Source organism: Vulpes vulpes, chromosome 8 (assembly GCF_048418805.1).
Source record: "Vulpes vulpes isolate BD-2025 chromosome 8, VulVul3, whole genome shotgun sequence".
Taxonomy (NCBI): domain Eukaryota; kingdom Metazoa; phylum Chordata; class Mammalia; order Carnivora; family Canidae; genus Vulpes; species Vulpes vulpes.
In genome coordinates, this window is record NC_132787.1 from 103,450,260 (window position 1) to 103,478,059 (window position 27,800).

Below are 27,800 nucleotides of genomic sequence, written 5' to 3' on the forward strand. Positions count from 1 at the left end.
TCCCTCTCTGCAGACCAAATCCCATCTCCCCGCTCCCTTGGCGGCAAAACTCCTTCGAAGAGCCGCATCTCTGCATTGACTGCACATCTCACCCTCGGCAACCTGCTCCAAGCCCACTTGCTCCCCTCCCTTGCTGGCCCCGTAGGTCCCTGCGATGCCACAGTTCTCGTGTGAACAGACTTCCCAGCAGCACCTGGCACAGAGGAGGGGGGGGCCACCCTTTCCCTCGGGACACCTCCGTCCCTCGGCCTTGGGGACCCACCATTTCCTGGGCTGCTTCTCACACAGGTCCCCCGGCTCTGTCTCCCAGGGCACAAGGCCTGGGGTCCTGGGGCCTCTGTCCTTCTCCCCACCTTGCTCCCCAGGGGACCCTCCCCGAAAGCTCTACATGCCACATCCAAACTGGTGTATGTTGTGATATAATAGATACGTGGGGTCTTCATCCCCGGATCCCAGGAACCCAGCACGGAGCTTCCAAACCCTTGGAATTTCCTGAGTGACAGGTCATTTATTATTCGCAACAAGCCCCTTCCTCCACACCTGGGTTTTTACTAATGATCCTAGGAGGGGGGCTGGTTGCCATAGGAACCAACCTGCAATCAGAGGGTTGGAACTTTCAGCCCCACTGCCCGCCCCCCCCCCACACACACACACAGAGACACACAAATTCTGGGAGAGGTAGAGGGGCTGGAGATTGAATTCAATCACCAATGCCAATGATTTAATCAATCATGCCTACATCATGAACCTCCACAAAAACCCTAAACAGCCCGGACCTCATGGAGGCAAGACCTTGCCATCTCTGCCCTGTGTACCTTTCCATCAGACTGTTCATTCGTATTCTCTAGAATAAACCGGAGTGTTTTCCTAAGTTCTGTGAGCTATTATAGCAAATTATTAAACCTGACAGGGGGTTGTGGGGCCCCCTGATTTGAAGCCACGTGGGGCCCAAGTGGGGGTAAGCCAGGGACCTCTACTTGCGGCTGGCGTCTGAGGTGGGAGCTGTCCTGTGAGCCTGAGCCCCTACCCTGTAGGGTCTAGCCTACCTCTGCGTAGTTGGGGTCAGAACTGAACTGAATCGTTGGATGCCCATCGATTCCACACAGGGAATTTCAGAATCGCCCCTTGTGACAGCCCCATACACTGGGTGTCAGCAGTGCTGGGGATGAAAAGCACATCATGGGATCATTCTTCTGTTAAACACAACTCTTCTACTTTATTAGGACTACAATTCACTTTTTTTGACGGTTAAAAGCTTAGTGTCCAAAATGAGATGCGGTTAACATAAAATACGTACCACGTTTCAAAGACTTACTAAAAAACAGAATAGATGATATGTCTCATTAATAATTTTGTGTTGATTACATGTTTCAATATATTGGACTAAATCAAATGCTCTAGACGTTTTTTAAACACCATCTATACATGGCTGTCTCCTAAACGTATACTTCCGGCCCAGGCCCGTCTCTTCCTCTCCAGGCCGGCATATGCAGCTGCAAAACCCCCGTCACTCAGGGCGTACACGACAGTAGCCCCCACCCACATGCAGGTGCTCCTGCCGCATCCTCCCCACTCAGCAAGTGACACTCCCGCTGGCCCAGGTGTGCCGCCAAAACTCAGGGCCACCCGGGCTTCTACTTCTCGCAACCATTGCCCCCAGCCCCACCACACCAGCAGGCCCCCTCAACTCCACCCCAAAGAGGACCCCAAACCACCCCCAAGTTCCCTGCCACCCCTACAGCCCTCATCCACACCTCCGCGGCAGGGCCTCCCCCTCCACTCCCGCAGCCTGAATCAGCTCCCGGCCCCCCACGCCAAGTCTGCGCACAGAAAGAAAACTTAAAACCCGCTCACATCATGCTCAAAACCCTCCAGAATCTCGTTATGTCTCTCAGAAATAATGCAAATTCTTTGCCATGACCTACAAGGCCGGCGAGACCCTGTCCCTGTCCCTCCCGCCAGCCCCACCTGCTCCTTCACTCCCTCTTATCAGCAAGGTGCCCCTGCCAGCCCCACAAGGCACCGTGCTCATTCCTGCACCGGGCACCTGCACATGCTGTTCCTTCTGCCTGGAACACTGTTCCCCACACCTCCGGCTCGCTCACTCCCTCCCGTCACCTAGGTCTCTGCTCCGATGTCACCTCCTCAGAGGGCCCTTCCCTTGCCCTTCTATTTCATAAAACACACCCTCACTTACCCTGACTCCAGGCACTAAACCTTTGCTCTGCTTTGTTTTTCCTAACAGCACTCAGCACAAATATTATAGCATAGTTCCCTGTTTGATGGCATCTCTCATTAATCCAGAAGCCTCCCAAGGGAGGGGACTTTGTCCCAATCCTTTCTGTAACCCTGGTGCCAAAAACCATGCTGGCAAGTGACAGACACTTAGTGAATATTTGCTGCATGAGCGAATACAAACTACCCACTTCTCATCCAACTTATTGCATGAATGTTTTACGCTGGTCAAGGAACGCGTCTCTACCCTCACTTCCTACGTTCCTTAAAACTAGGAAACAGGAAAACTTTAAGATGAAGAGAATCCAGAAATACCAGCTTGTTTGGAATACAGGGATGCATCTGAAAATCAAGCAACCTTTTAAATTAAACATCTTTGTATTTTAGCTGTCTAATTAATGCGATCTTAAAAAAAAAAAAAAAACACTATTTCTGTATAGAGCTCTTCACATCAAAGTCCTAAAAGCTGCCACCTGCAGGGGCTTGAGATACTAATTTTATTCAAAACCTGATTTTCAAATACATTTCATGGTTTGATTAGGCCACTGCCTTGTTCTCACCGTGCAAGTGTCCTGCTTCAAAGGCCATGACTAAACTCCGCTAGAAAATCAGCTTGAGGATGTCCTCGGGGGTGGGGAAATGCTTGTTGGTGGCAGCGCCTTTGCCCCCATGAAAGCCATCTGAAATACCAAGCGCTCCCATCTAGTGCTCAAGTGGCACCAAGTCACCAACACATACTCTCAAGGGAGCCCCTCGGGGGTAGGTAAGACCCCTCCTCACTCAGAAGCGCAGGACGTGTCTTCTCGTCGACGCCCTGCCAGCGGGCACTCCCTTGCTGGGCCCAGGCTGGCCTGGCACAGCCCTTCTCTTCAGGAACAGAGCACTCGGGGAAACCTACCTGTCACAGCAAAGGTGGAACGGAGGGCTCCCCGGGAGGGAAGGATGAGGCCTGCCCGAGGAGAGAGCATGAGCAGAGGTACGACACACACGGATCACACTTACCCCCCAGCATCTCAGCAACTGCAACAGGACTCGGGGAAATACCAGAGCCAAAAGGAAAGAACATTCCATGTCCAGTCTTTGCACTGACGGTTTCTCCATCTGTCCCAGTCTCTGTATCTCTCTTAAAACACTTGGCCCAGGCAGATATTAAAATAGCTTGGAAGGATTATCTTTGGGGCTATTTGCCAAGATAAGCTCCTAGGCTGAAGTTTCTCCACGACTGACATCTTGGCCTGGATAAATCATTATTCGGGGGCAGGGCAGAAAGCCCAGCAGCGCCGCATCGTGGGGCACCTAGCAGCATCCCTGGACCACCTGTGAGGTGTCCATGACACACCCCAGGCACGACAACCAGAAACATCTCCGGACATTGCCGTGCTCTCTGGAGGCCAAAATCACCCTCGGTTAGGAGCACCGTTGTCCTGGAGCCCCATTTGCAGGCCCAGAGGAAGGATAGTCGCCTGCTCCCTCGAGGATGGAAGCTCTATGCCAAACTCAGACTTGTTCTCAGCCCAGCTTCCAAGGCCCCCTGCCCGGAGCTTCCCTTTAGCGCCCACCGTGCACGGGCTCGCCTTTCAGCCCCACCTCCTCTCACCCTGCTTGCCCTTGACAAGTGTGCTTCTCTGCAAACCCTGCTCACCCAATAAGGCTCAGCCCCAGGGCCTCCTCCTCATTAAAACCGTCTTGGATTCCTCATCCCTCCCATCAGAATTAACTTCTCCCTCACATCTGTATGAGAAGCTGCATCTCACTGCACACCCCTCACTGCCTCCTGACAGGGGTACAATCTGCTTCTACAGGACTCTGAGCTCCCGGAGGGAGGGGCACCCACAGCCCATACAGCACCCATAACAGCCCCTGCTGCACAGTGGGTTTGCAATCAAAGTCCGCTCAATCCTGGGGTTCTGAGGCCTGGCTTGGAAAAGCTCACCCGGTGGTAGCACACACACTGTGACCGCAACCCCACGACCCACAGCACTGTGCTCTGGGCCTGGCAGGGTCCTCAGGGATCACCTGGCCTCATTTTCCCAAGTTAGACATAAGGCAACCAACACTGGGAGCGGGGGACGAGGTCTAAGCATCCAGGGTGAGCTAAGTCCTTCAGAACCCAGGCCCTCACTCCCCATCAAGACCTTCCATCCCTACTGGCAGCAGTAATGAGCACAGTTGCCTAAGAAGACCTCAGGTGGAAGAGAGAACAATGCTGTGGGCAGGAGAAGAGAGATCCTAGTAAGTCTGCTAATGATGATTTCCGTTCTCAGCATCCTGGCTTCACACGGCACAGTCTTCAGGCCAGGGACAAATGCATCCACCCAGCGTTCATTCTCACTACACTGACTTTTAGTTATGCAATTATAAAAACATGCATCAAATAAGGTGGAAAACCAGAGCAATTATTGTCTAGGTTTAGCCCCTAAAAGACCCACTGGCTCAATGATCTAAATGTTAGGCAACAGTCCTTTACTTATTGAACATATTTGAACCCGAGAGAGGGGTTTCATGTCTTCCACTTGTATTTGCTAGAGTTGGTTTGTTTTTTTTTTAAGAGAGTGCAGGTGAGGCGGTGGCCAGGGCCAGAGGGAGAGGGAGAGGGAGAGGCTCAAGCAGGCTCTATGCTCAGCACGGAGCCCGATGTAGGGCTCTATCTTGCGACCATGAGATAGTGACCAGAGCTGAAATCAAGAGTCGGATACCTAACTGACTGAGCCACCCAGGCGCCCCTTCTTTTTAATCAATAACCAAGCAAGGTATTTTCTACCCTGGATGAATAAGGTGACCATCAGCCCTACAGATCATTTCTCACAGCCAACTGTATTCAAACAAGTAATTACATTTGGCAAAAAAAAAATAAAAACAAAATTGCCCTCATTTTCTATTGTTTTCAGGCAAGAGGCTATCTGCAAGGCTGGCTTCTCCATGAGATAAATACCACAGTGCCTAAAACTTAAGTGCAGCCTAAATTCAGATAAAGCAGAGTGAGGACAGAGTGATCCGTCCCCAAACCCTGCAGTAAGCAGCATCACCTTGCTAGCACTCCAGCACGCTAAACATCTCTCTACCTAGGCCTGTGGCCATCACGGGAGGATACTGAAGCAATGACCCCGAGTCCCCGCACCTGTCCTGCTGCAGCCGCCCAGGGCCCTGGAGGAGGAAGCATGTGGGGCACTGCCAGGACAGGGGTTCGTTCCTACCCACAGCCAGCCACGGGAGCATCACAGCGAGCCCCACCTGGACCTGCACTCCAACAAGCTAGTCTGAGATTCTGGGAGTCAGCAAGGAGGTAAAAGCTGCCCCAGGGTCGCCAGCTCTGGCCTGGGAAGGCACCGAAAGGACCAGGGCTCCACAAGCTGGAAAATGTGGAGGCAAAAATCAGAGGTACAGGCATGCCAGGTAGAGGCCATCGTTTGAACACAGGTGGGAAGATGGGAAAACAAAGCGTGGAGCGTGGAATACAGCCTGGATGAGAGCAAGGTCTGGGGAGAACCTCAGAAAACAAGGGCCTAGCAGAAGGCAGGGCAGGGAGCCTGAAGGCCACGGCCAAGCCGTGTGCACGCTCCAACTGCTCCAGATGTCCAGAACATCACTGGCCTGTCTGGTGCCACTGAGGACACACGTCAAACTCAGTGAATGAACAAACGTCAAGCTCCTTCCTCTCGACCAAAATGAAAATACAGGAGGTACTCTGCACTCATCAGACCTCACTCACCCTCCGCCCGTTGATCAAAGCAAAGAATGCTCAGGCGTTCTCTAATAAGCTACCCTACTTTACCTTCCAAAAAGATATCTTTTTCTGGGGGAAAAAATGCAACTGTGCCCTTTTTTTTATTAATATAGAGTAAGGAGAGGAGGAGATGTATGTTCCAAAGCCCAAAATGATTCAGGCTGTGAGCTTCTTGGGATCCTGACTCATGAGGGCTTCTTCCAACTAAAAATAGATGCAATTTCCAGGGTCACACAAGTCCAGGCAGCTCCTCAGCAGATTAATCCTTCTAAACGAGAGGTCAGCCGCGGTGAGGCTGTGGGGAATGGGACCTGCACACACGCCGTCCGCGGGTCTGCACACTGGGCGTACCTTTACAGAGGGCAATCTGGTTCTATTGATCAGGCCTTCAAATGTGCTCATCCTCTGACCATCAATTCTACTTCTGGGAATCCACTTTATAGCAGTCGCTCCCTTCGTGCCTCTGCCTTCTTCATTTATTTATAGGCTCATCATACATAATAAACACTATATGGAAGCGCTTAGCACATCAGCCTTGGAAATAGTGAAAAAAACTGGAAACTCCCTCCTGTGTTCATCAACAGAAGACGAATGAAATACAGCACGCTTTATCCACATCATACCACGTGTGCAGCACTGAAGAATGAGGTAAACCTTCCATCTAATGAACCAGAAAGACGTATTACTCAATAACACAGGCAGACGTGTGTGTCAGTGGGGGGCATGGCAAGAACAGAAGTGGATTTAAAGTACACCAGGAGAGAAAACCAAACTGTTCACGATGGCTCCACTTCTGGGAAATGGATCAGCTTGGTGGCAGGGCTGGGAGGAATAAGATACAGCCTTCGTACTCTCAAGTTTCTCTCATTTTTCTTATTTCTCTTAATTTTTTAAAGAAGCATGAACTACTTTTGTCATTTTTGAAAGAGAACATCTGGAAAGTAAGGTCGAACCCATGAGCCAGGCATCTAAGAAATCGGAGGCTCTCAATCCCACCAGGATATGGGGGCACCATCCAGCCACCCTGCCCCCACTGCCACGTGAGGTCCAGGAGGCCAGAGACCGTGTCTGCTTCCTGACACCTCATGTACCTGTCACTGGGCCGGGTATACAACAGGCACTCAATAAATGCTGGATAAGCGAGAGAATGAGGAGCAGGAGAGTTCACTTCATTCATCTGTGCTCACAGACTACCCGCAGAGCTCTGCGTGGCCATCGCCCCCCCAAACTGTCACCCACGTGGGCCAGAGGTGACAGATGAGGTTGGGAACCACAGGCCCGGTTTTCCAGCCTGGCCTCCACTCACTACATAAGTCCTCACCTTCCTCAGCCATGGAAAGGTGGGGCTGTCCTGTGCTGGCCCAGGGCACCTTCCAGCGCAAGTGGCTGGAGAACAAGACGCGTTGGAGGAGAGGTTTCCCTCATGAGGGAGACTCCGAGTCCACAGGAAGATGGAGACAGCGACAAGCCAGTGTGGGAAGGGAGAGACCTAGACGGGCCCTGACCCTGGAGACAGGCCAGAGTGAACGCAACAGCTGTGGGGCTGAGCAGACCGGGGTGGAAGGTGCCCTGCCTCCGGTAAGCAGCGACGGGCATGTGGACCACGCACTCCTGAGTGAACTCATGATATTAATTCTTCTAATAACTCTGAAAAGCCAGTAAGTGAAGGTGAGCGGTGCCTGACATACGACAGCAGTTTACGACCTAGCCCACCTCCAGGCGCAGCCGGTGCGGCCCCAGAGCAGGTGCTGTCCTGAGCGGGGGCAACACAGCAGAGCGTCCACCCCCCAGGCCCTGGGCAAGGTGAGCACTGCAGCCAAAACCTGCCCGGAATCTGTACCTTTTTAGCCCAAACCACATCACTTGGCATCAGAGCACCACTACCTCACCTCACCTGAGGAGACAGGCCTCAGTATGAAATGAATCTCAATCCCGCCCCAACACTGCCATCCTCCCTCGGCCAACAATTCTGGAGCCTTCCTATCTATCACTTCCTCTTTTGAATTTGAGGGAGTTGGCAGGATGAGGACCCACTGTGTCCTCCACACCCCATGGACACCGCCCCCACGCTCAGTGTCCAGGCTCCGCGTTCAGGGTGTCGTGCGCCCGCAGAGTGTGGGAGGCAGGGGCAAGCACCCAGTACTTACTGGCTCACTTTGTGGTACAGCTTCGCGATGCCCTGGTGGGTCCAATCCTTCCCCAGGGTGGGCAGAATGTGGCCAAGAGTATCTGATCTAAATAAAGACAGAATTGAGAAAAAACACATTAAAAGGGGCATGACAAAAGGGGGGAAAGCCCACTCTGATTCACGGGACCAGAAATACCTCATAAAATGTGCCAACAAGCCCCCCGACTCACTTGCTGGAGACAGAAAGACAGTAATGAGAGAATGTTCACGGAGGGCTGGGTTCCCACACGAGGGGGCACCTTCTCCCTGACTACGTATCAAGTCTGTGACTTGCAAAATCAAAGTGAAGAGGCCATTCAGGAAGTCGCCCTTGGGGAGCTTCCACATGAGCAAGGGCATGAGGGAAGCAAGCCCCTCGCCCCTCGCCCCTCAGCACTACGGCTGCTGAGGCCAGGATGGAAGATTCCACGGCCGCACCACGAGCCCAACCACAGGAGCCCTGCGGCCCCACAAGGAAGGCGAACTCGCCCATGGCCCCGAGGCAGCCACACCCACCTGGTAATGGTCCCATCGATGTCTGAGATGATGACTTTATCGTCCCAGTTCCACAGGTAGATGGTGCCCTCGCAACGACAGGTGCCTTGGTACTGTGTGGTCACGCTGAACACCACGTCGTTTGGGCCATTCTTCAGCTTTAAGCTTTTCTGAAAAACACGAGCCACAAATCCACTGTAGGGGAAGGCCCAGATCGAGGGCCACCGGGCTTCTGTTCCGCCAGACGCTAGGTCAGGGTCATTGTTCCCGCTCACTGCCCTGGGCCTCTGCATCATTCTGCCTCCAGATGAAGATGGTTCTTTCCAGGATCAGCCAGGCTGAACCCCAGCTCTCCCCACAGGGCACCCCCAGAAGGCGGTTCACCCACTCCGTGCAGGGTGGAGGGACAGGCCGGCAGGCTTGCCACAGTAACTCCACCTTCAGCGCGGTACACACTACGCCATGAATAAATATGACGGACCACAACGGGGGGCACAAAGCCAGGCGTGGAGATCTGTTTCCTTGAGTAACTGCAGACCCGAGGAATTCACAGCAGATTGGGAAAGCAAATTACCTTTGGGCGGGCTTGCATCCTGTCACTGGGACCCGACAGGGCCTGCCAGCTGGCTGCCTGACTCCAGGTCCCCCCCCCCCCCCCCGGCATCGCTGGCCTGAGCCAGGTGCCACGCAGCGGCACTGAGACGGCGCGTTGGTGGCATTACTGGGGGTCCGGCCCTGACCTCTTCCTGTGAAATGTCATCACAGCTTACCCTGGCCCCCCACTGATTCTTAGGATGAAAGCAAAGAAGATACTTGCTCACTGACTGTTCATGGTCCAGGGAAAGAAGGGTCTGACGAAAATTGGTGATATACCCCCACAGAAGAAGACTCTGTGACCATGGTGGCCCCGGCCACCTGCAACTCCCTAAGCCCCATTGCAAGTGCTTGATCTCCCCCAACTTAGGAGACGCACTCTCATTAACAAATCTCTCTAAAAATGGAAAGAGCCTGGGAGACTCGGGTCTATCAGTCGTTTACATCTAAGGATGCATTAGCTTCATCGGGCTGCCCTCCTCCAACACTTGAAAACAGGAGCCTCTAGGGCCACAATGGCGAAGCGAGGCTGAGGGGCCGGCCTGGCCAGGTGCTGAGGTTGGGGCACCCAGACCACCAGGCCGCGGAGTCTGGGTGGCCACGCCTCAGCCAGCGCCCACAAAGACAGCGAAAGAACAAGACACTCACCAGCTGCTCTGAAGTGAGCCGGAGGGTCTTCCTGTAGCTGACATTGGACAACAGAGGGAGGTGGCTTGCACTTGATGGCTTGGCAGCTGCGTGCTCTTCATCACTGGAGGATGATTCATGCTTTATTCTGGAACACACAGTGATGTAATCACCAATTAGGAAATGCATCTGGGTAGCCATTAAAAATGCATTAGGCCGGAATCAATGACAGAGTCAATCGGGTCTCTCCCGAGTACTGTCTCCTGGGTGGTCACTTACCATCTGCCATTACATTTATCAATGAACGCTCGCTAACTCCCATTCATACGCCTCCTGCATTACTCATCTGGGGCTGCCTCTCCTCATTCACTTCCCTGTTCACTAGCTATCATCACTCTATTTTAAACCAAGACGCTCCTTCTTCCTGATAAACAGGGTTAAGCTCCCTCTTGCCAAGGATGCTCGCAAACATTCTGTGGCGGGTCTAAGGCTGCAGGCCAAGAAGGCGAAGTCCAAATTTCTACACACCCCGGCGATCAGGTCCAAGTTTATGCCTCTCCACATACACATTTCCAAATAACCAGGAAACTCTAGGACATCAGTCCTCCTCCTCCTCAAGCCGCACACAGGCTGTCCCACGAGCAAGGGCTGCACACCTCACCTGCCCGTGCAGGACCCACAGGGCCAAAGCTCCTTACTCCTCCAGACTTCTCTGTTTGGTGAGGGGCTGGGGGATGCCGATGGGAAGCAGGCTCGTTTTCTTTCAACAGCTCTTATAAAGCATATCAGTAATTAGATGTTCCCTCAATTACAATGCTGCTGGAGCATCATCCCCAACCCAGCAGTGTCAGCTCTGCTTCCTGAGGCCATCGCCTTCAGAAACATCTCAACACTCTACAAAGTTAATAAAAGTTTGTTAAGGCTAAGTGGAAAAGCAAGCACGTCGCATCCTCAGGTGCACACCTTCCTGCAAAGCTTCCTGCTCGGGGCATCCCTTTATGCAAGACTGACATGCCAGGGGCCGGGTCATTTTTACCTCAATGAGCCCTGACTTCTCCATGCTCATGTCATGTCCCATGTCCTCCGGGCTCCTGTTCTGCCCCCACCTCCTCCCTTCTATGCAGCCTGTTGCTTTCTTACCCTGTGTGTTCATTCCAGAGCAGAGCCTGCAATCCACGACTGTCCCAAACTATGGAGTCACAAGGGAGGACACCGTGACACAGCATCCACTTCTCTGTTATTTCTAAGAGGAGCCAAGCCTCTGTCCACATCTAGGAGGGGCCCTTCCCTAAGCACCTGCTGCTCTGGCCCCACAAGAGGGAGCCTGTGGCCCGGTGGACCGGAGCTCTTTCACCTGATGCTCACTGCACTGCACCAGCTGCGGTCAACACAGCAAACAGCCTGGCTCCTGCTGTCCCAGGGCCTTCTCTCTAAACAATCACAAGACCTATGATGGGAAGGCAGACTTGGCCATCACCAGGACATGGTGGCTGTGGTGAATAAGCCAAGGGAACAGGTCACCGTGTACACAAAGGACAGCACATGTAGGCTAGAATCCTGGCTGGTTCGTGGCAGGCCTGGGCTACGTGTGGATGACTCTAACCCAGGACACTGTGGGCCGTCTCTAGGTAGTGAAAATGATGCAGGGGCTAGAACCTGAGGAGTCGGGGTTGAAACTCCACAGGAATCAGGCTGTTACGCTAAAGAGATTGCTTCTTCTTTCAGCCCTGACTTCCTTATCTCAAAATGTAGAGGAACAAACCACATCACACCCACCAGACATTCAGGATGCGGGCACATAACCGCAACAACCGGACTGGGAGACACGAGCCGCACTCAGAGAAGGCCTCACACGGGGAGAATTCTGGGTGCCTCTGGATCGTCTCTAAAATGACATGTTCCAACAATAGTCCTTTCCAGTTCTGGCCCCCGTGGCTCCTGCGAACAATGCTGGTTCTTCTGAACCTACAACCCACGGATTTCCAACCCAGGAAGATGCAGTCCTGGAGCCCACCCGGCCCGACAAGCGCCCAGGTGGGAACCAGGTTGCAGGCCCCTCCCTGAAGATGAAAGGTTTATGCTCCGATCAACCAACGTGGAGTGAAAGGAGACCCTGATGTGAACCAGAGCTCCCAGGACAACAAACTGATGTGTGTCTCTGCTCAGAGGGTATGGAAAAAAAGGCAGAATTGCTGTTAATCCCCATCTGCTGCTCTTAAAAAGGAAAAAAAAAAAGAGGAAAAGGAGAGGAAAAGAGAGGAGAGGAGAGGAGAGGAGAGGAGAGGAGAGGAGAGGAGAGGAAAAGGAGCGGAGGAGAAAGGAGAGGAGAGGAAGAGCAGAGAAGAGAGGAGAGGAAGAGGAAAGGAGAGGAGAGGAGAGGAGGAGAAGGAGAAGGAGAGGGAAAGGAGCAGAGAAGAGAGGAGAGGAAGAGGAGAGGAGAGAGAGGGAGAGGGAGAGAGAGAGGGAGAGGAGAGGAGAGGAGAGGAGAGGAGAGGAGAGGAGAGGAGAGGAGAGGAGAGGGAAAGGAGCGGAGAAGAGGGGAGAGGAAGAGGACAGGGGAGAAGAGGAGAGGAAAGGGAGAGGAAAAGGAGTGGAGGGGAGAGGAGAGGAGAGGAGAGGAGAGGAGAGGAGAGGAGAGGAGAGGAGAGGAAGAGGAAGAGCAGAGAAGAGAGGAGAGAAAGAGGAGGGGAGAAGAAGAGGAGAGGGAGAGGAAGAGGAAGGGGAGAGGAGAGGGAGAGGAGTGGAGAGGAGAGGAGAGAGGGGAAGGGAGGGAAGGGGAGGGAAGGGAAGGAGAAAGGGGAAAAAGGAAAAGGAAAACCGCCACCACCAACTCCGTGCGGCAGGCCATGTTTGAGGGAAAACAGACACAAACCCTGAAGCGGGAGTTGTACCGATGGCTGCTGGTGGAGCCAGCTCAGGGCAAGGATGCGACATCCGGGGACTCTGCCATCTGCACAGACCCCGTCCCCCCAGGCCTGCGATGGCCCGTGAGCTGGTGCCTGCTTTACGACGCCTGCAAGCAGCACCAAAACACAACAAAAAGGGCGCATCTTGCTCGGAAGTCTGTGTTGAAGGGTAGCTGTGAACAACATCTAAGTTAGCACTTGTCACAGTGCGTATTTCTCAAATAGGATTTTAATGATGTGTATGGTGACAAGCATTTTGCTCAATTAGGAGACTTCGGGGAACCGCTCTGTCAATCAAGCCTGTCAATGAGGAGAGCACTCCAACGCCTTCTCTGTCAGCTGTGCCCATCCAATGGGGAGGCTGAACATCTAAGAAGCTAGGAAAAAATTCAAAGATTTCCATTTCTCCGAAGAACTTGATGGTAATATTTTTCTGAATCTCAATTCCTCCTCACAAGAGTCAATGCTCCATTTTTCAGGTTTAAGAAAGAAGCACAGCGTGACTAACTCACAGAACGGTGAATTGTCTTAAACGATTTGTTTAACTGGGAACAGCATCTGTGCCAACACTTGAAGAGGATGGTACCGGATGGTAGGAAAATCAAATGCACCTGACCAGCTGATGCTGCAGCTCCAGAGGAGCCGCCCTGGGGTCCTGCTGCTCGTCCCCTCACCCCAGCCTCCCAGTGTCCTTCCTGGTCCTCTATGCGACTGCTGGCAAGGGGAGAGGACCAGTAGCAGATGCCGCTGCATGTCACACTACCAGCTAGTGTCATGTTTTGTGCCCTTTTTATATATGTAAGATTTATTTATTTTATTTATTTATTTTAGCGGGGGGGAAGAGAGCATGTGTCAGTGGGAGGAGGGGCAGAGGGAAAGAGAGAGAAGATCTCAAGCGGATTCCCTGCTGAGTACAAAGGTGCATAGTCAGATACAGGACTCACGACCCTGAGATCATGACCTGAGCTGAAATCAAGAGTCAGGTACTTATCCGACTGAGCCACCCCAGAGCCCCACGTTCTGTGCCTTTTCAACCGTGGGCCAGGTCCACCCCGGAACCACCTCCTGACTGCTCTCACTCGGCCACCGCAGGCACACCTCCTGTGTGGCCCTGTCGGGTTTTGCATCCTGGGTCTCCTCTTTTGTCCCCACAATGCTGTGAGAATTAAATCAGCGGATATACGTGGGGTTGGTAACATCCTTATCCATATTTTTCAGATGGAGGAAGAGACACTATGGGGCTGATGGCTTCACCAAAGATCACACAGAAAATTGACAAAGTCTCCGCTCTACGTCCTGCTCATGCTGCCTCTCGTGTTTGGAAATCGTGTCTAGGACAAAGACAGTTCTTGAAAACAATTCCAAGAGAGCGGGATGTTTCTAGTGCAGCGAAACCACTGGTTTAAAGGCTCAGGGCAGGTGGGCTGGCGCCTCTGCTTGTGTCCCCTCTCACCATGTCACCTGTCTCCTGGGCTGCCTTCCCCGCTGCTCTGGACCTGAACATCACACCTGTTCCTTTGCTCAGATATGGAAGCCAGTTTGCCCAAAGCCAGGATTCTAAACCAGGTCCTCCAGACTCCCAAGTCTGCTGTCTACAGCCTGCTGCTGCCCACTCACAGGAGTGAACAATGACACCCCCCCCAAAAGTCCACTGGCTTCTGGCCTGCTTTACACATCCCCTTGCAGGACAGCACACCCTCAGCCTGCGCTCCACCGTGAGCATACCAGCCTTCTCCCTTCTGAGCTCACGCAAAGGTACACTCAACATTCCAGGCTGGGAAGGTCCCAAATAATTGTGCTTAAAAGCCCTTTTCCAGAGAATGAGACAGAGACAGAGGGCAAAAAACTGAAAAGTCAACCCCACTTCCCTCTCCAATGCAGATGGGCAGAGGGTCAGGTGCCGGGGTCTCACCAAAGGAAACAGCAAGGGTGCCCCCAGTAATATTCCAGCCAAGAACTGGAGAGGGCTCTTAGTCATTTTCGAAAAGGTCTACATGCTTCTACACACAGAACAATAAAGAAAGCAGGGTTTTTTCCTACTTCTACCTATATGGGCTTCTGTTTCCCACCATGGATTCTAGAAATAAAATAGCTGATGTTGCAGATCTATGGCCAGGAGGCTGAGGACCTGCAATCTAAGCCTGCCTCTCCTATGAACCAACAATGTATTGGGAAAAACCTCTCAATTCAGTAATAGCTCAACAACACCTACAAAGTACCTGCTACATCTCAGGCATTGGCTTAGCTTCTACGATACAAAAGTGGTTAAGATCTGCAATCTTGCCTTCCATTAGTTCATTAGTACTTCCTGCCGGCTAAATAAGACAGGCAATCCTGGGTTCCTAAATACAGAAATACCCTAAAGGTAAGGTGATATGTAAAAGGTGCTATATCAGCTCATGCGGAGTCAATATACATTGTCAGCATCATAACCAATGCCTGATGGCTTTGCATTCAGATCAGAGTTGCCCTCAAATCCCATACAAATTAACCTAAAGACAAAACATTAATAGTTATCTATCAGTTGCCAAGTTACTGTGAATCCATATAGATTCTTAGAAAAGTATCAACATAAGCCCCAGTAAGTATCTGAACTACAGAGAAAGGCAATTTCCTTCTGAAAGAAACTTCTTTCCACGTTGCTGTTAATGTTCACGTTTGTCATCATCATCCTCCTCCTCACCACTGCTGTTGGATTCCGTACGTCCAGGGCCACCACACACCAGCACCCGGAGAGGCGCTCTAGTTACACGACCTCACTGAAGCATCACGTTTACTTTGCAAGGGGGATATCTAGGGGGCAACTGCCTCCATTTGATTCATGGGAAACCAAGTGGCTCCAAGTCATTGAGTAAATCCAGAGCCAGGGCTGCAGGCCAGGTCTGCATGGGTATCCGGCAAACCCCTGAGCACCCGGCAGGCACCTGCCATGCCTCGGGACACAGAAGGGGGCTGTCCCAGCCCACGTGGACTCGCGCCGTACCTGGTGGCCATGCTAAGCTGTGACGGCTGCTCCCCGGTGCTGTGGCTCTTCCCAGCCAAGCACTGCTCTGGCTTACTTTCCTGGAGAGCAAGACAAGAAAGAGTCACGAGAGTAGCAAAGAGAAGTAAATGCACAACGCAGCCGGTGTTCCACAAGCCCGGGGCAGTGCCCCAAATGCCGTCCCCAACATTACACGCCCCAGGCATGGCAGGTCCCAGTTATTCCTTTGCTTGGAAGCATTCAATTAAGCTGAGAAAATTTTTTTGACAGAAATGAGTCTGTTTTCCATAAGTGTTTGTGGCACCAAACCAAACTTCATAATCACTGTAGCTTATGCAAATGCTTTATCAAGGGCTGCTTGGATACCCGAATATTTTCAAAATATTTTCTTATAATTGCTGATAGAAATGCTTGAAAATATTTTCACACCATATTTTGCTTGGGAAAATGTGGATGCCTTCTCTCTTTCTTAACACCACACACTCTTAATAGAAAATGCTCCTCCGATGTACTGGAAAGAGCTCTGGAACTCTATGAGATCTGGGCTCAGCTCTGCTTCTCTCACTTGGGAAGCCTAGGCAAGTTATGGAACCTTCCAGAGCCTTGTCTCCCCACCTGTGGAAGTGCCAGCATCTCCTAACACTGCTGCGAGGACCACAGAGATGCTGCACAGATGCACAAAGCCTGGCCCACCGCAGGCCAGGGAGGGGAAGACACCCCCAGCCCCATAGTCTTTCTGGAAAGTCATCACAGAATCACGCAAGGACAAAGGATGTACAACTAAATCCCATTATTTGGGATCATTTCATTTGGTCAGGAGGTAGGTTAATGTTTTCAATGTTAATAAAGAAAATTAGAAAAATAAATGTCAGGGTGACCCCCTTAACAAAGGATGAGTACAAACTCCTTCCAAATATTCTTTAGCTTTTTATAAGCACACAAATGACTGATGTGACAATAAGCCCAGTAATTTTTAATCTATTCACTGAGGTAAGCTAGCTACCATTATCAATAATTCTTTATTAAACTAGTTCAAAAACATATATCTATCTGAAATAAATGTATTTCAGTTTAAGAAATGTTTAATTTCTTAACTATTCCTTCATGCTGGCATCCACCTTAATTCCAACTGGTGACAATGTGAATACTCCAAAACAAATAGGCCTTTGAAATAGGAAATAGCCCTCTGCTAAATTCTAGAACATTCTACTCTCCAGTGGGGGAACTAGAAAGGCCCTTTATGTTTTAAGTCACCTAAAGCAAAGTGTATGTTTGCTCTCATGTGTTTACATCCCTTGAAGGTAATGGAATAATTGGTCAAACTCAGGTATGCTAAGAAAATATCAAACAATTTTATCTTGATAAAATTCTTCCACCAGACTTTTTCACTGAACTCACGGAATAAATATATTGAGCTCACTGGAGTTTCTGTTAGTATTATAATAACCAACTTGACTGCTGTGCTTGGGGTTTCTTTATACTATATTCCAAAAGTAATCAGTGTTCCCTCAAATCTTTGCCAAGCCCTGCCCTGTGTCCAATATGGGCACCAGGGATATCCAGAACTAGACGTGGCCTCCGCCTTCCTGGAGTTTAGGATGCTGAGGAGGAAGAGACTATGTTAATCAAATAGTCACACTAATATGGATACAATTACAAATGCTGACAAAAGGTATGAAAGCCAAGTGCACCTGCAGGGCTAAGAGAGCAGAGAAGGGGCAGCCCAGACTAATCCTCTGAGAAAGAGCTTTTTGAGACGCTAATTAAGTAAAGGAGGGAGTGAGGGGGTCCTAGGAACACCAGGCAGAGGGAATGGCATATGCAAAAGTCCTGAGGCAGAGTGTGCTTTCAGTCAGTGAAGCTAAAGCAGGGAGGGCAGGGAGAGAATGACAAAAAAGGCTAAAGAGGGATGCAGGGGCGAGGATACACAAGTGCAGTAAACCATGTTAAGGACATTGGTCTTAATTATAAGAGCCCTGGGAACCCAAAAGCTTTTAAGGAAGGAATAACACAATTCGGACCAGTATCCTAAATCGACCAGTGCAGCTATGGTATAGAGGCTGAAGAAGAGAAGGCAAGAAGAGACCAGTCGACCACTGGAAGCAATCCTGGGACAGATGGAGCTAGTCCACACTTGGCAGAGTAGAACTGGAGCGAGATGGGCATATCAGAGATATATTTAAGATGGTAAAGGGATAGGACGTGGTGACGAACTGAATGTGGGAAATGAGGAAGAAGAAAGGTCTAGCCCATGGAGGGACACTGGCACTATTTTCTGACTATGGTCCAATGAAGGAAGAATTCACAAAAATGCCGTGAGTTCAATCTTAGAAATGACCAGTCTGAAGTGTCCCGAAGCATCCACATGGAGATGATGTCCACAATGCCGGCTACTTGATAAATGGACACTGAATACGAAAGAATGTCTGGTTTGGAAATAAAACATGGGCATGAGTGGGGCTGCCCAGGGAAAGGCAGGCTGTCCAAGCAGACAAGAAGGTCTAGGACGACCCTCAATGACCCCCTCGGGGGCAGAGCCAGAGTGGGGACAGCCTTAGAAGGAAGAAAGCCCGGCAGACACAGGGGCATGGAAGTCAAGCAAGGAAAGTGCCTCAAGAAAGAGACAGAGAGGCTGCCAGAGATCTGGAAAGAAGTACAGGCATTTATAGGCATGGACCCCAAAGTCATGTATGTTTAGACACAGCACTTAAGTTTGAAAGGACTGATGAGAATTAGTCTACCACTCTAAGTATCACCTCACTACAATTATACTCACAAGCAGGGCAGCCCAGGTGGCTCAGCGGTTTAGCGCCGCCTTCAGCCCAGGGCATGATCCTGGAGACCCCGGATCGAGTCCCACGTCAGGCTCCCTGCAGGGAGCCTGCTTCTCCCTCTGCCTGCCTGTCTCTCTCTCTCTCTCTCTCTCTCTCTCTCTCTCTCTCTCTATCGTTCATGAATAAATAAGATCTTTAAAAAAAAAGTTCCTTACTATTAAAAAAAAGATTATACTCACAAGCCACAGGAAGATACTTTAAAAAGAGAATTAATCAGATTGAATTCCTCCTGAACTGGCCACAATCTCCACAGGGTCAGGAGGTGACCCCAGCTCTGTACCTACACCTGCCCTTCCTCTGCACCTTCCCCATGTTCCAGGATGCTTTTACTGCTTCGCCGCAGAGCTGGCTTGTGAAAATTCAGTATCATGGCCTGTGCTTATTTCTCTGATGTACAAGCCTAGAAACAAATTCCATAACACAGAACCCCAAAATTAACTGAGCTAAGTAAAAACACCCTTTTGTTTTCCATGCTTACCTCTTTGATTGTGGTATTTCTTCCCCTCCATGAAAACCACCATCTTCCTCCCTTTCTGGGCATCTTATCCCTCACGATAGATTCCACAGTGGCCTGTTTTAAATGGATGGTAACATAAATAATGGAACCAAAAAAAGATCAACTTAGCACATCCAAACCAAAAGACACACACATGCAAATTAAAGTACAATTTAAAAAAAAAATTAGAGAAAACACAACATACTATTTGTGGATTAAAAAATTTCGAGAAGCAGAACCTAATGGCGTCCAAAATCACATGAAGATAACTTAAGCATGAAGACTTAAGAAGATGTTAAAAGAATAAACAAACAACAAATAAAATACAACACGACAACAACAAAAAAAGAGAGCATTGAAAATCATTAGTGATTAGTTAAGACCAGAAGTTTTCAAAGTAAAGTGATTTACTGGTTAAGATACTGTACTCTCAGTGTGATGATTAGAAAATTAAAAAATGAAATGATTAATATGGAATATAGGGTAAAACAGTTTTAAACAAAGAGTAAAATGCATCTCTTTAGTAAATGTAAATTGCCCAATCTGGACAAACCGAAGCCTGATAGGTGCATTTGGATTAAAACCTCAAGTAGCAAAAGGAAAACTCATCCTCTTGCCCTAAAGAAATGAAGGTTTAATGGGGGAAGATTAAATATTAATTAATAATTTTCTAAGTATTTCCAAAGAAGAAAATCTTTCTCTTGAGGTGAATTCCAGCACCAGGTAAATAGTATCTCCTCTCCCTTCCTTGGTTCACAGAACCTATCAGGGAATGGATGACCCCCTCCTCCCACTAGTAATGAAAGAACAATTTACATCTTTCAACCCAACAGGCTGCAGGTTAAGTAGAAAGATCAAAAAATTTCCATATTTCACCCAAAGTGTGCTTCTTTTTATCATTTAAAAATCCCTACATGATACGAAGGAAACTGAATACACAAAAGCAAACCATGTGTACCCTATTCACCAAGAGGATAATTCACACAGATGTCAATTACCCTATTCCCCCTAAGTTCATCCATAAAGAGAACTAAACCCCAATGTAAGAAAAAAAAACTAGCAGGATTATTTTCATATCTAGGCAAAGCGACTCTCAGGTTCATTTATAAAACAAATAAAAATAGCCAAGAAAACTCATAGACAGAAGAGTATTAAGTAGGTACAAGCCTTATTAGATATTGAAATGTACTGAAAATCTATCATAATGAAAAAAATGCATGTTGGTACATGAGTAAACACATAAACGGAACAGAAGACAAAGCCCAGAAATGAATCTAAATTGATAAAGAAACATCAAACAACAGGCTGTGCTATAACTGCCTATCAGTGAGGAAGGCGGTCTAACCAAAGGTACCGGCATAGTTAGGTGGCTATGCCAGGGCCGGTGGGTTACTTGCCTCCCTGGGCACATCATCCCCTTTCTTTCTTGCCAACACATCCAAAACTCTGTTCATGACTCAGGCACAAAAAAAAAAAAAAAAGACTCAGGGGCAATATGTTCTGACCTCCCTTGGTCTCCGCCACGCATGGTCATTCCACTGTTTTGTCAGCACCTGGTTTGGCGGTGATCGTGTGACCACGTGGCCAGTGAAATGGGAGAAGTCTGCCTCTACCCTTCCTATGTGGGACGGGGCTGTTTGAGAGGGTGATGTGGGGGGCAGCCACTTCGTGATCGTGACGGGAAAGCCAAGACAATCACGGAGAAGCTAACCCTGAAACTACCAACCTTGAAGATTCTTACCACGTCGGAGAATAAACCCCTATTATTTAAGCTGCTGGTAGTCATTCAGTTTCCTACAAAGCATCACGATTCAACAACCAGCTGGGGAAGCCCCGACTTGGTTCCTGATACCTCGCTCACTCACAAAATAAAATCCGGACACATCAGAGATTTAAGAAAGCACTAGGGAGGGGCGCCTGGGTGGCTCAGTTGGTTACGTGTCCGACTCTTGATTTCAGCTCGGGTCTGGATCTCGGAGTTGGGAGTTCGAGCCCCGCACTGGGCTCCATGCTGGGTGTGGGGCCCACATAAAAAAATAAAAAAGAAAGTACTAGAGGGAAAGCTGACATATTTTCACAAGTTTGGAAAATGGGAACGCAGGGCCATCCTAAGTGTGCTACAAGACCCAACAACCATAAAAGGTGGACAAATTCTACATATAAAACAAATTCTACATCAATAAACGCCATAAGCAGAGTCAAAAATTACTGACAGCTTGTAAAAAAAGTTAGGATGCATAGCACAAAGCCTCAGCTTATGAGTCATGCGCACATCTGTGAGCTAAACCGTTTCAGTTAAAGGATATCTCTACCGCGTTGTTGTTTTTTTTCTTACTGATCTGTAAGATAACAATTTACCCTGAGCCATGAATACCATGTATACCGTGAGGAAACAAAACCAGGGAGGAAAATTGACCTCAGGTAAAGCACCACCACAGATGAGGTCACAACCTCGAAACCCCAAATGCTACCCACGCAGGTGCGTGTGCACACACACACACAGGAAGGAGGGAGCGTGGGCCCAACAAAGTCAGAGCTGACTTTCGAGAACTTCAGATATCCTAACTATCTGATCTGCTGCAAGAAGCACCTGCTGAGTGGATGAGGGAGACAAGGAAAGACATGGTCTTTGCAGAAAAAGAATGTATAATCTAGCAAGAAGATACAATGTTGAAAAGCCGACCAATTCCTGGCGAGTGTCCGGTGAGTCCTGGGGGGAGCGTGACAGCCTCTTCCTGCGACATCACCTGCTCTCTCCTGCAGCGAGGACCTGCCAGGCCCTGCACTCTGCCCTCCTCGCCTAGCAGCACCTGCCGCTAGCGCTGGCCTCCACACCTGATGCGCCTTCTCCCTGCAGCCACACTGCCACCTGCTCAGGCCCTTCTCTCTCGTCCCCTCGCCACCCCTGGGCTCTGACATCCAGTCACCCACCTGCTCTGTCCCTACCTACATCCCCAGTAGAGCAGATTGGGAAAGGAACCCTGGAGGAGGCAGGCCTTGGTCTGGCACTGCCACGATTGGGAGGTTTCGCCCTGATAAGCAAGAGGCGGGAGGACATTCAGGGTGCAAGAGAGGGAGATTCCAAACTCCTGACATCTGTAATCATGAACTTCAAAAGATCATAATGTAATTAACTCTGTGGTTCTAAAATAAAAGTTAAATTCTAACTGCCAGATTAGTCTGCCCATCGTGTTTAGTGCCACCCCTTCGGCCTCATGTTAAAGCTCACCTTTGGCAAAGGTTTCTGGAAGGCCTGCATGGCCAGAAGCAGAGGCGCTGCTGTTGTCCAGTTATAATATCTGATGTGAAAGAATGAAATAGGCGTCAAAGACCAAAGCTCAGCCTGAACAATCTTTCTAACGTCAAGAGAGACAGTCAAGGAAAACTCTGGAATCCCAGCAGGGTCCTTAACGAGCCCAATACTGTTGCCAACGCCCCGGCCCTCCCCAACTTGCCTCTCCCTCGCAGGGACCCCTCGAACTGCCGACCTCACAGCAGCCCCTCTTGGGGGCCAAGCACAGACCGGCAGATGTGGTCTGAGACCCCCGTGGCCAGCTGGAGGGAGCCCAGGCTCCGTGACGCATCAAGCCACCGATGTGCCTATGGCATTTCTTGCCACACTTCATGGAAAAGGCAACTAGAGACCCCAGGTTAATATCTAAATACCCCCGACTTCCTCTGGCAGAGAAAAGTTTGCTGATAATCTACAAAAACACCTTCACATCCCCTGACCACAGTCAACGAAGCTTCAAGGGGTAGACAGGCAGTCTATTCTGTGAACGCCCGTGGACTACACGGGCCTGAGGCTCACAGGCCAGGGGCTGAGACTGGATGCGTTCCATTATCAAATCTAGTACAGGGGCACCTGGCTGGCACAGCTCGTTAAGCATCTGACGCTTGGTTTCAGCTCAGGTTGTGATCTCAGGGTTGTGAGATCCAGCCCCGCGTCAGGCCCTGTGCTTGAGAGTCTCTCTCCCCTCTCCCTCTGCCCCTCCCACTCAGGCTCTCTCTCTCTCTAAAATCAATAAATCTTTTTTAAAAAACCTAGTACGGATGAATATTAAAATCCACGAGATTGACAGTTACATCAACCTACCAGCTATATAACAACACAGTATTTTGCCAAGAGTGAAGAGATGATAATAAATTGTAACAAGGACTTCATTTCACATGTTTCTAAGGTTTACTGCCTGGGTCTTTGCATCGGAAAACCTGAAACGCGAACAGTCCCATGTGACAGCCAAAATGACTTTCAAGAGGAACCTACTTATTCCCGATCTTCACCACAAGATTGGGGTCATCGATGAGAGCCGGGTTGTCCACAAACTGTTGATAGGACACAGCTTGTTCCAGAAATGCATCTGTGAAAGCAATCGTAGAGAATAATGAGAAAAGAGAGGGAACATTTTCACCTGCTCATTCCCAAGTGTTTTCTGAGAGCCTGTGCATTCCGGCTGTATAGACAATTCTTCAACTGTGTTTGTAAAGGGGCCTCAGTTAGTTTTGGGGGACAGCATCTGTGTGGACATGAAGGGTGGCCGGGGACAGTCCGAGGACATGCAGGAAGTGTATGTGTAGGCAGCGAGGCAGGGAGAGGTGTGTGGGAAATACAGTTTCCCTACGAGAAGCAGATGAATGGCGAGCAGGCTTAGAAACCAGGCCACTCAGCTCAAGTCACATTTGTCAGCGTGAGCTTGTGTTGAGCAAGTAATCAGCGTCCCTGAGCCTCGGTTCCCTCGTCTGCCTCCTCAGTGGCTGGATGAGGTTGTAAGGAAAAAGCACAATGCCCCGTGTAGAGCAAGGTCTCACTCTGTGTCAGTGGGCGTGGTGCTGGTCACTGTCACGTGCAGGACATGCAGGACACAGCAGAGGCCCGGCCTCCTGACTCCAGCTCCTGTGACGAGCTCTGGCCTAAGGCCCCGGCCTCCACTCAACATCCCCCATTCAGCTAGGCCCTGTCTTGAGCCTTGATGACAGCTCTAACCATCTCTCTGGCCCTAATTTGCCCCTATTCCTTCCCTAGGGGCCTATATACCCTAGATGGAACCAAGGCCCAGCAGACCCAGGATGTTGGGAGTCACCCCTGTCCAGCAGAAAAAGACCCCATGGTTTGATGCCAATTCAGACTGGCAACGACACGCACCTGAGGGATCCTAATTCATACCACCAGGTACTCTCCTCGGGGACTCCAGGCCATGGGAATCTGGCCTCATCTGTATGGACCCCCGTGAGATGACAGTGCGAGTGTATGGGAGAGGGGGCACCATCGGACACCAGCCTCCTCGGAGTGCGCTCACCTCTTCAAAGCCCCAGAGCAGTTGGGGGCAGAGATGTGCAAACAGAATGTGGCTGGTTATTAGAGGGGAGGGAGTCTTACAACGACTTCCTGTGATGGACTAAACCCACTGGGTCACATAAAGTAACCCCCTTCAGCTCATCACCAGGGGGATGGATTATTAGCTGGTTCAGGTTCCAGAATAAGGGGCCCCACCGTCTGTGTGAGAAGAAATTCACAAAGCCCTGAATGGACTTCAGGAGGGAGACAGGAGCGTAGGATGGCCGCCCAGGGCAGGAAGGGGAGACGGTGGCTCCTGAGTGGCAAGGGGATGAAGGACACACCCTCGCCCATCCCCGCCTAGAAAAACAGACCACTGTTGGCAGGGGTGGGGGCGTGATGAAAAAGAGGCCAGTGGAGGTGGAAGGGTGAGAGAGGGACACCCGGGCGACTAGGTCCACTCGAAAAATTCATCAGTCGGCAATGACTGATGCATCCTCCACTGGGGGTATTGGGGCCACCTCCCCACGTAGCTGTCAGGAGACCCTGGGAAACCACTGCTACGAATTAACTCGCCACCTCCGCCAAGCCTATGAGCACCCCTCGGATCCAGCTGGCAAGCGCCCTGGACTTGCTCAAACTCAGACGTCCCTCCCTCCCCAGGCCCCACAGCATTTCCGCACACTTGCAATGCACCGTGTTTCCAAAACACCGACACTCCCACCGGGCGGCAGGCCCCCGGAGGACACCTCTGCAGGGCGGCCACCAGGCAAGGAGACCCCCATCGTGCAGCAAACACACCGGACGACACGTGGCCCCGAAGCCACGTGTGACCACCACAACCCTCCGGGCGGCCCACCGCCAGCCAGCGATGTTCAGAGCTGCAAGGAGTCATTTGTGTCATCCCCCCAGCAGGAGCACAGCCAAGGGACAAGTGACACTTGACGTGAGCCAGAGAAGCCCGGGCTTCTGGACGTTCCGGCCGCGGGCCACGAGGGGGCGCTCGTGGCTCGAAGACGGGCCGCAGGCTCCGGTACCTTTGGTTATCTCCCTGTTGTCGCTGAGGCCCCCGCACAGGGAGATGGCGATGGACGGCAGGTCCCGCAGGCCGTCCGAGGTGCTCTCCACGCCGCTGTCGATGCCAGAGCTGCCCACCGACTGCGGGGACTGGTTGGCCGACCGGGCTCCGTTGTCGCTGGCGTGTTTGGCGAGCCCCGAAGGATCTCCGCTGGGAGGAGGAAGAGGGGAGATGTGCTGACGTCACAGCAGCAGGGGACACCCTCCTGCCACGCGCCAGCCCAGCTCCCAAGGCCACAAGCGAGGCCACCTCGGGACCGGGACAAGGACAGACGCGTAAAATGAACTACCGTGGGAGAGAAGTGCTTCTTTTATTAGCCTCTCGTCCTCCCAAGCCTCTGTGACATGAACCACAGAGAAAGAGGCCACAGGTCGCGGCCACCACCCTCCGAGGAGCCAGCCCTCCCTGCAAGTCACAAAGCTGAACAGGTGTCCCCAAAGGCCACAGGAGAATCTCTCCTGGGGAGGGAGAGGGCGGTGCAGCCGCCCCCTCTTGGCCACCGATTCAGGTTGTGGGCCACTGCCCCCCGTGACATGATTGTGGTGTCACCCTGGGAGCCAGCCTCGTGCCTGCCTTCCCGGTCAGAAGGTGGGAAGCCAGCCACACGGGGATGTAGCCACACACACACGTCTACAGAGAAAGGCCATTGTTTTCTGGTTGCTTTTCACAGTAAAATCTGAGCCTCCCGCTGCCTCTTCCAGACTCACACAGTTGAACATAAAAAATGATACGAGGAATAAAAAGAAATCTTACTTTTTAGGAAAATATAGGGCAGCCACTTCAGGATCCATGTCTGTGAGGTCATCCAAGTAGACGCCGTCAGCACCCAGGTGTCTGCTCCGCTTGTCTGAAAGAACAAACGGAATGGGTCAGGTCAGAACTCTGGTCTTCCGTGGACTTCTGAGCGGCTCCAGAAAGTAGTTGAGCCTAATGTGCAAACTAGCTCATAAGGGCCTCCCCCCGCCCGGCCCAGGAACACAAGAGCTGGAAGTCAGCAGCGTGGCACGACTCCAGAGGCAAACTAACCAAGTTGGCGTCCACCCCCCACTGCCAAGGGCGAGCCCTAGACCATTGTGTGACCCTACTGAGCTCCACCCCGACCTGTGCCTGACATGCACCCAGCACTCAATATCTTGAAGCGATTGTCATCATGATCTTTAAATGATATGATGATGACGATGATGATACACTTGCTTGTATCAATACCCCCAGGCCCGGCAGCCTACAGGGTACATCGGCGGTCACTGTGCACCAGGACTGCAGGCTTCCTGTTTCCTTCTGCCAGAGAATTAGGTCACTGGTTCATACAAATCTAGAAAGCGGCACCAAGCTCCATGGTTAACAGAGCAGGCTTGACGTCATCCCTCCTGCTGCGCAACCGAGTGTGTATCAAACCAGCCGTTACGGAGCAACGACTATGTGCCAACCATTATTCTGAGCACAGACAAAATGAATGTAAACCAGACCAAAAAGATTCTAGATCCCACAGAGCACGTATGTTCTAGTAGGGGAGTTCCCGGCAAAATAAAAATAAGCCAATGTCATCTGAAATAGTGATACATGGCATGTCAAAATTGAAACAGAGAAATGGGCTAGATAGAAACTCAGGGCAGGGGGCGAGGGGACCAGGATTAGCTCAGTAATCAACATCCTCTGGAGCCCCACGTGGGTGAACAAGACTTCATCCCTCTGGATCCTAGCACCCCAAGCTATAAAGTGAGGGGGCTCATTACACCACCCCAAGGCTTCCTTCAGTCTGATTTTCTAGAACTAAATTCTGATCAGTTAACATCTGCAGCAAAAGGGCATACACCGAACATGCCAGCTTCCCCCCTGACATATTCAGGACTTCCAAGGGCAGGAAGGGTAATATGCCAAGCACCAAGTCTACACAGAAGGAGCTGGAACATGCTGGCCTTCCCACCTTTTTTCCTGGAAGGAGAATCCGTCTTGCTTGCTGTCGGGGCTACGCTGGCAGAGAGTGGTTTGGGTTCTTCAACTGTAGGTAAAGGCGGGGCTGCAGCCCCTAAGGCCTCGACATCTTCTTCGTTCACAAACTGCATCTCCGTGGGAGGCCTGCCCGGCTCTGGGATGGACGGCACGGGCGGCCTGGCCAGGGTTGGCGACTGGTCACTAAACGCATCTGAAGATTCACTGTGAATGGTCTGAAAGTGCATCTTATCACAGATTTTTCTACTGTTTAACGGACTGCAGTCTTTCATCTTGTGTGGAGATGACTACGTCGAAGGGGCAAAGAGACAGAGACAGAGGAATGGTCAGAGTGTGGGCAAAGAGAAAAACAGAGTTAACCCAAGTCACACAATTAACCCATTAACAATCTGCAGAACTGTCCGCCCATTTTGCAGAGAGATGGGTAAGCCTCATG

At 50.8% G+C, this 27,800-nt stretch overlaps 1 protein-coding gene across 14 annotated transcripts in view; it reads right to left on the bottom strand.

The window, feature by feature from the left end:
- Nucleotides 1-27,800, bottom strand: part of LPIN1 (lipin 1) — a 132,732-nt gene that overhangs the window by 11,877 nt on the left and 93,055 nt on the right. For 7 of the 14 annotated variants that reach the window (XM_026009088.2, XM_026009085.2, XM_072767698.1 and 4 more), the window contains 11 exons: nucleotides 27,339-27,651; nucleotides 26,168-26,261; nucleotides 25,374-25,564; nucleotides 23,329-23,422; nucleotides 22,291-22,360; nucleotides 19,267-19,344; nucleotides 19,044-19,136; nucleotides 15,732-15,811; nucleotides 9,864-9,990; nucleotides 8,643-8,791; nucleotides 8,107-8,193 (listed from right to left, as the gene is read on the bottom strand). In XM_026009088.2, the coding sequence (XP_025864873.2) occupies nucleotides 8,107-8,193; nucleotides 8,643-8,791; nucleotides 9,864-9,990; nucleotides 15,732-15,811; nucleotides 19,044-19,136; nucleotides 19,267-19,344; nucleotides 22,291-22,360; nucleotides 23,329-23,422; nucleotides 25,374-25,564; nucleotides 26,168-26,261; nucleotides 27,339-27,651 (1,376 nt within the window). The remainder of the gene's footprint in view (nucleotides 1-8,106; nucleotides 8,194-8,642; nucleotides 8,792-9,863; nucleotides 9,991-15,731; nucleotides 15,812-19,043; nucleotides 19,137-19,266; nucleotides 19,345-22,290; nucleotides 22,361-23,328; nucleotides 23,423-25,373; nucleotides 25,565-26,167; nucleotides 26,262-27,338; nucleotides 27,652-27,800) is intronic. The other 7 variants (XM_026009087.2, XM_026009089.2, XM_072767701.1 and 4 more) reach the window with 1 other exon arrangement.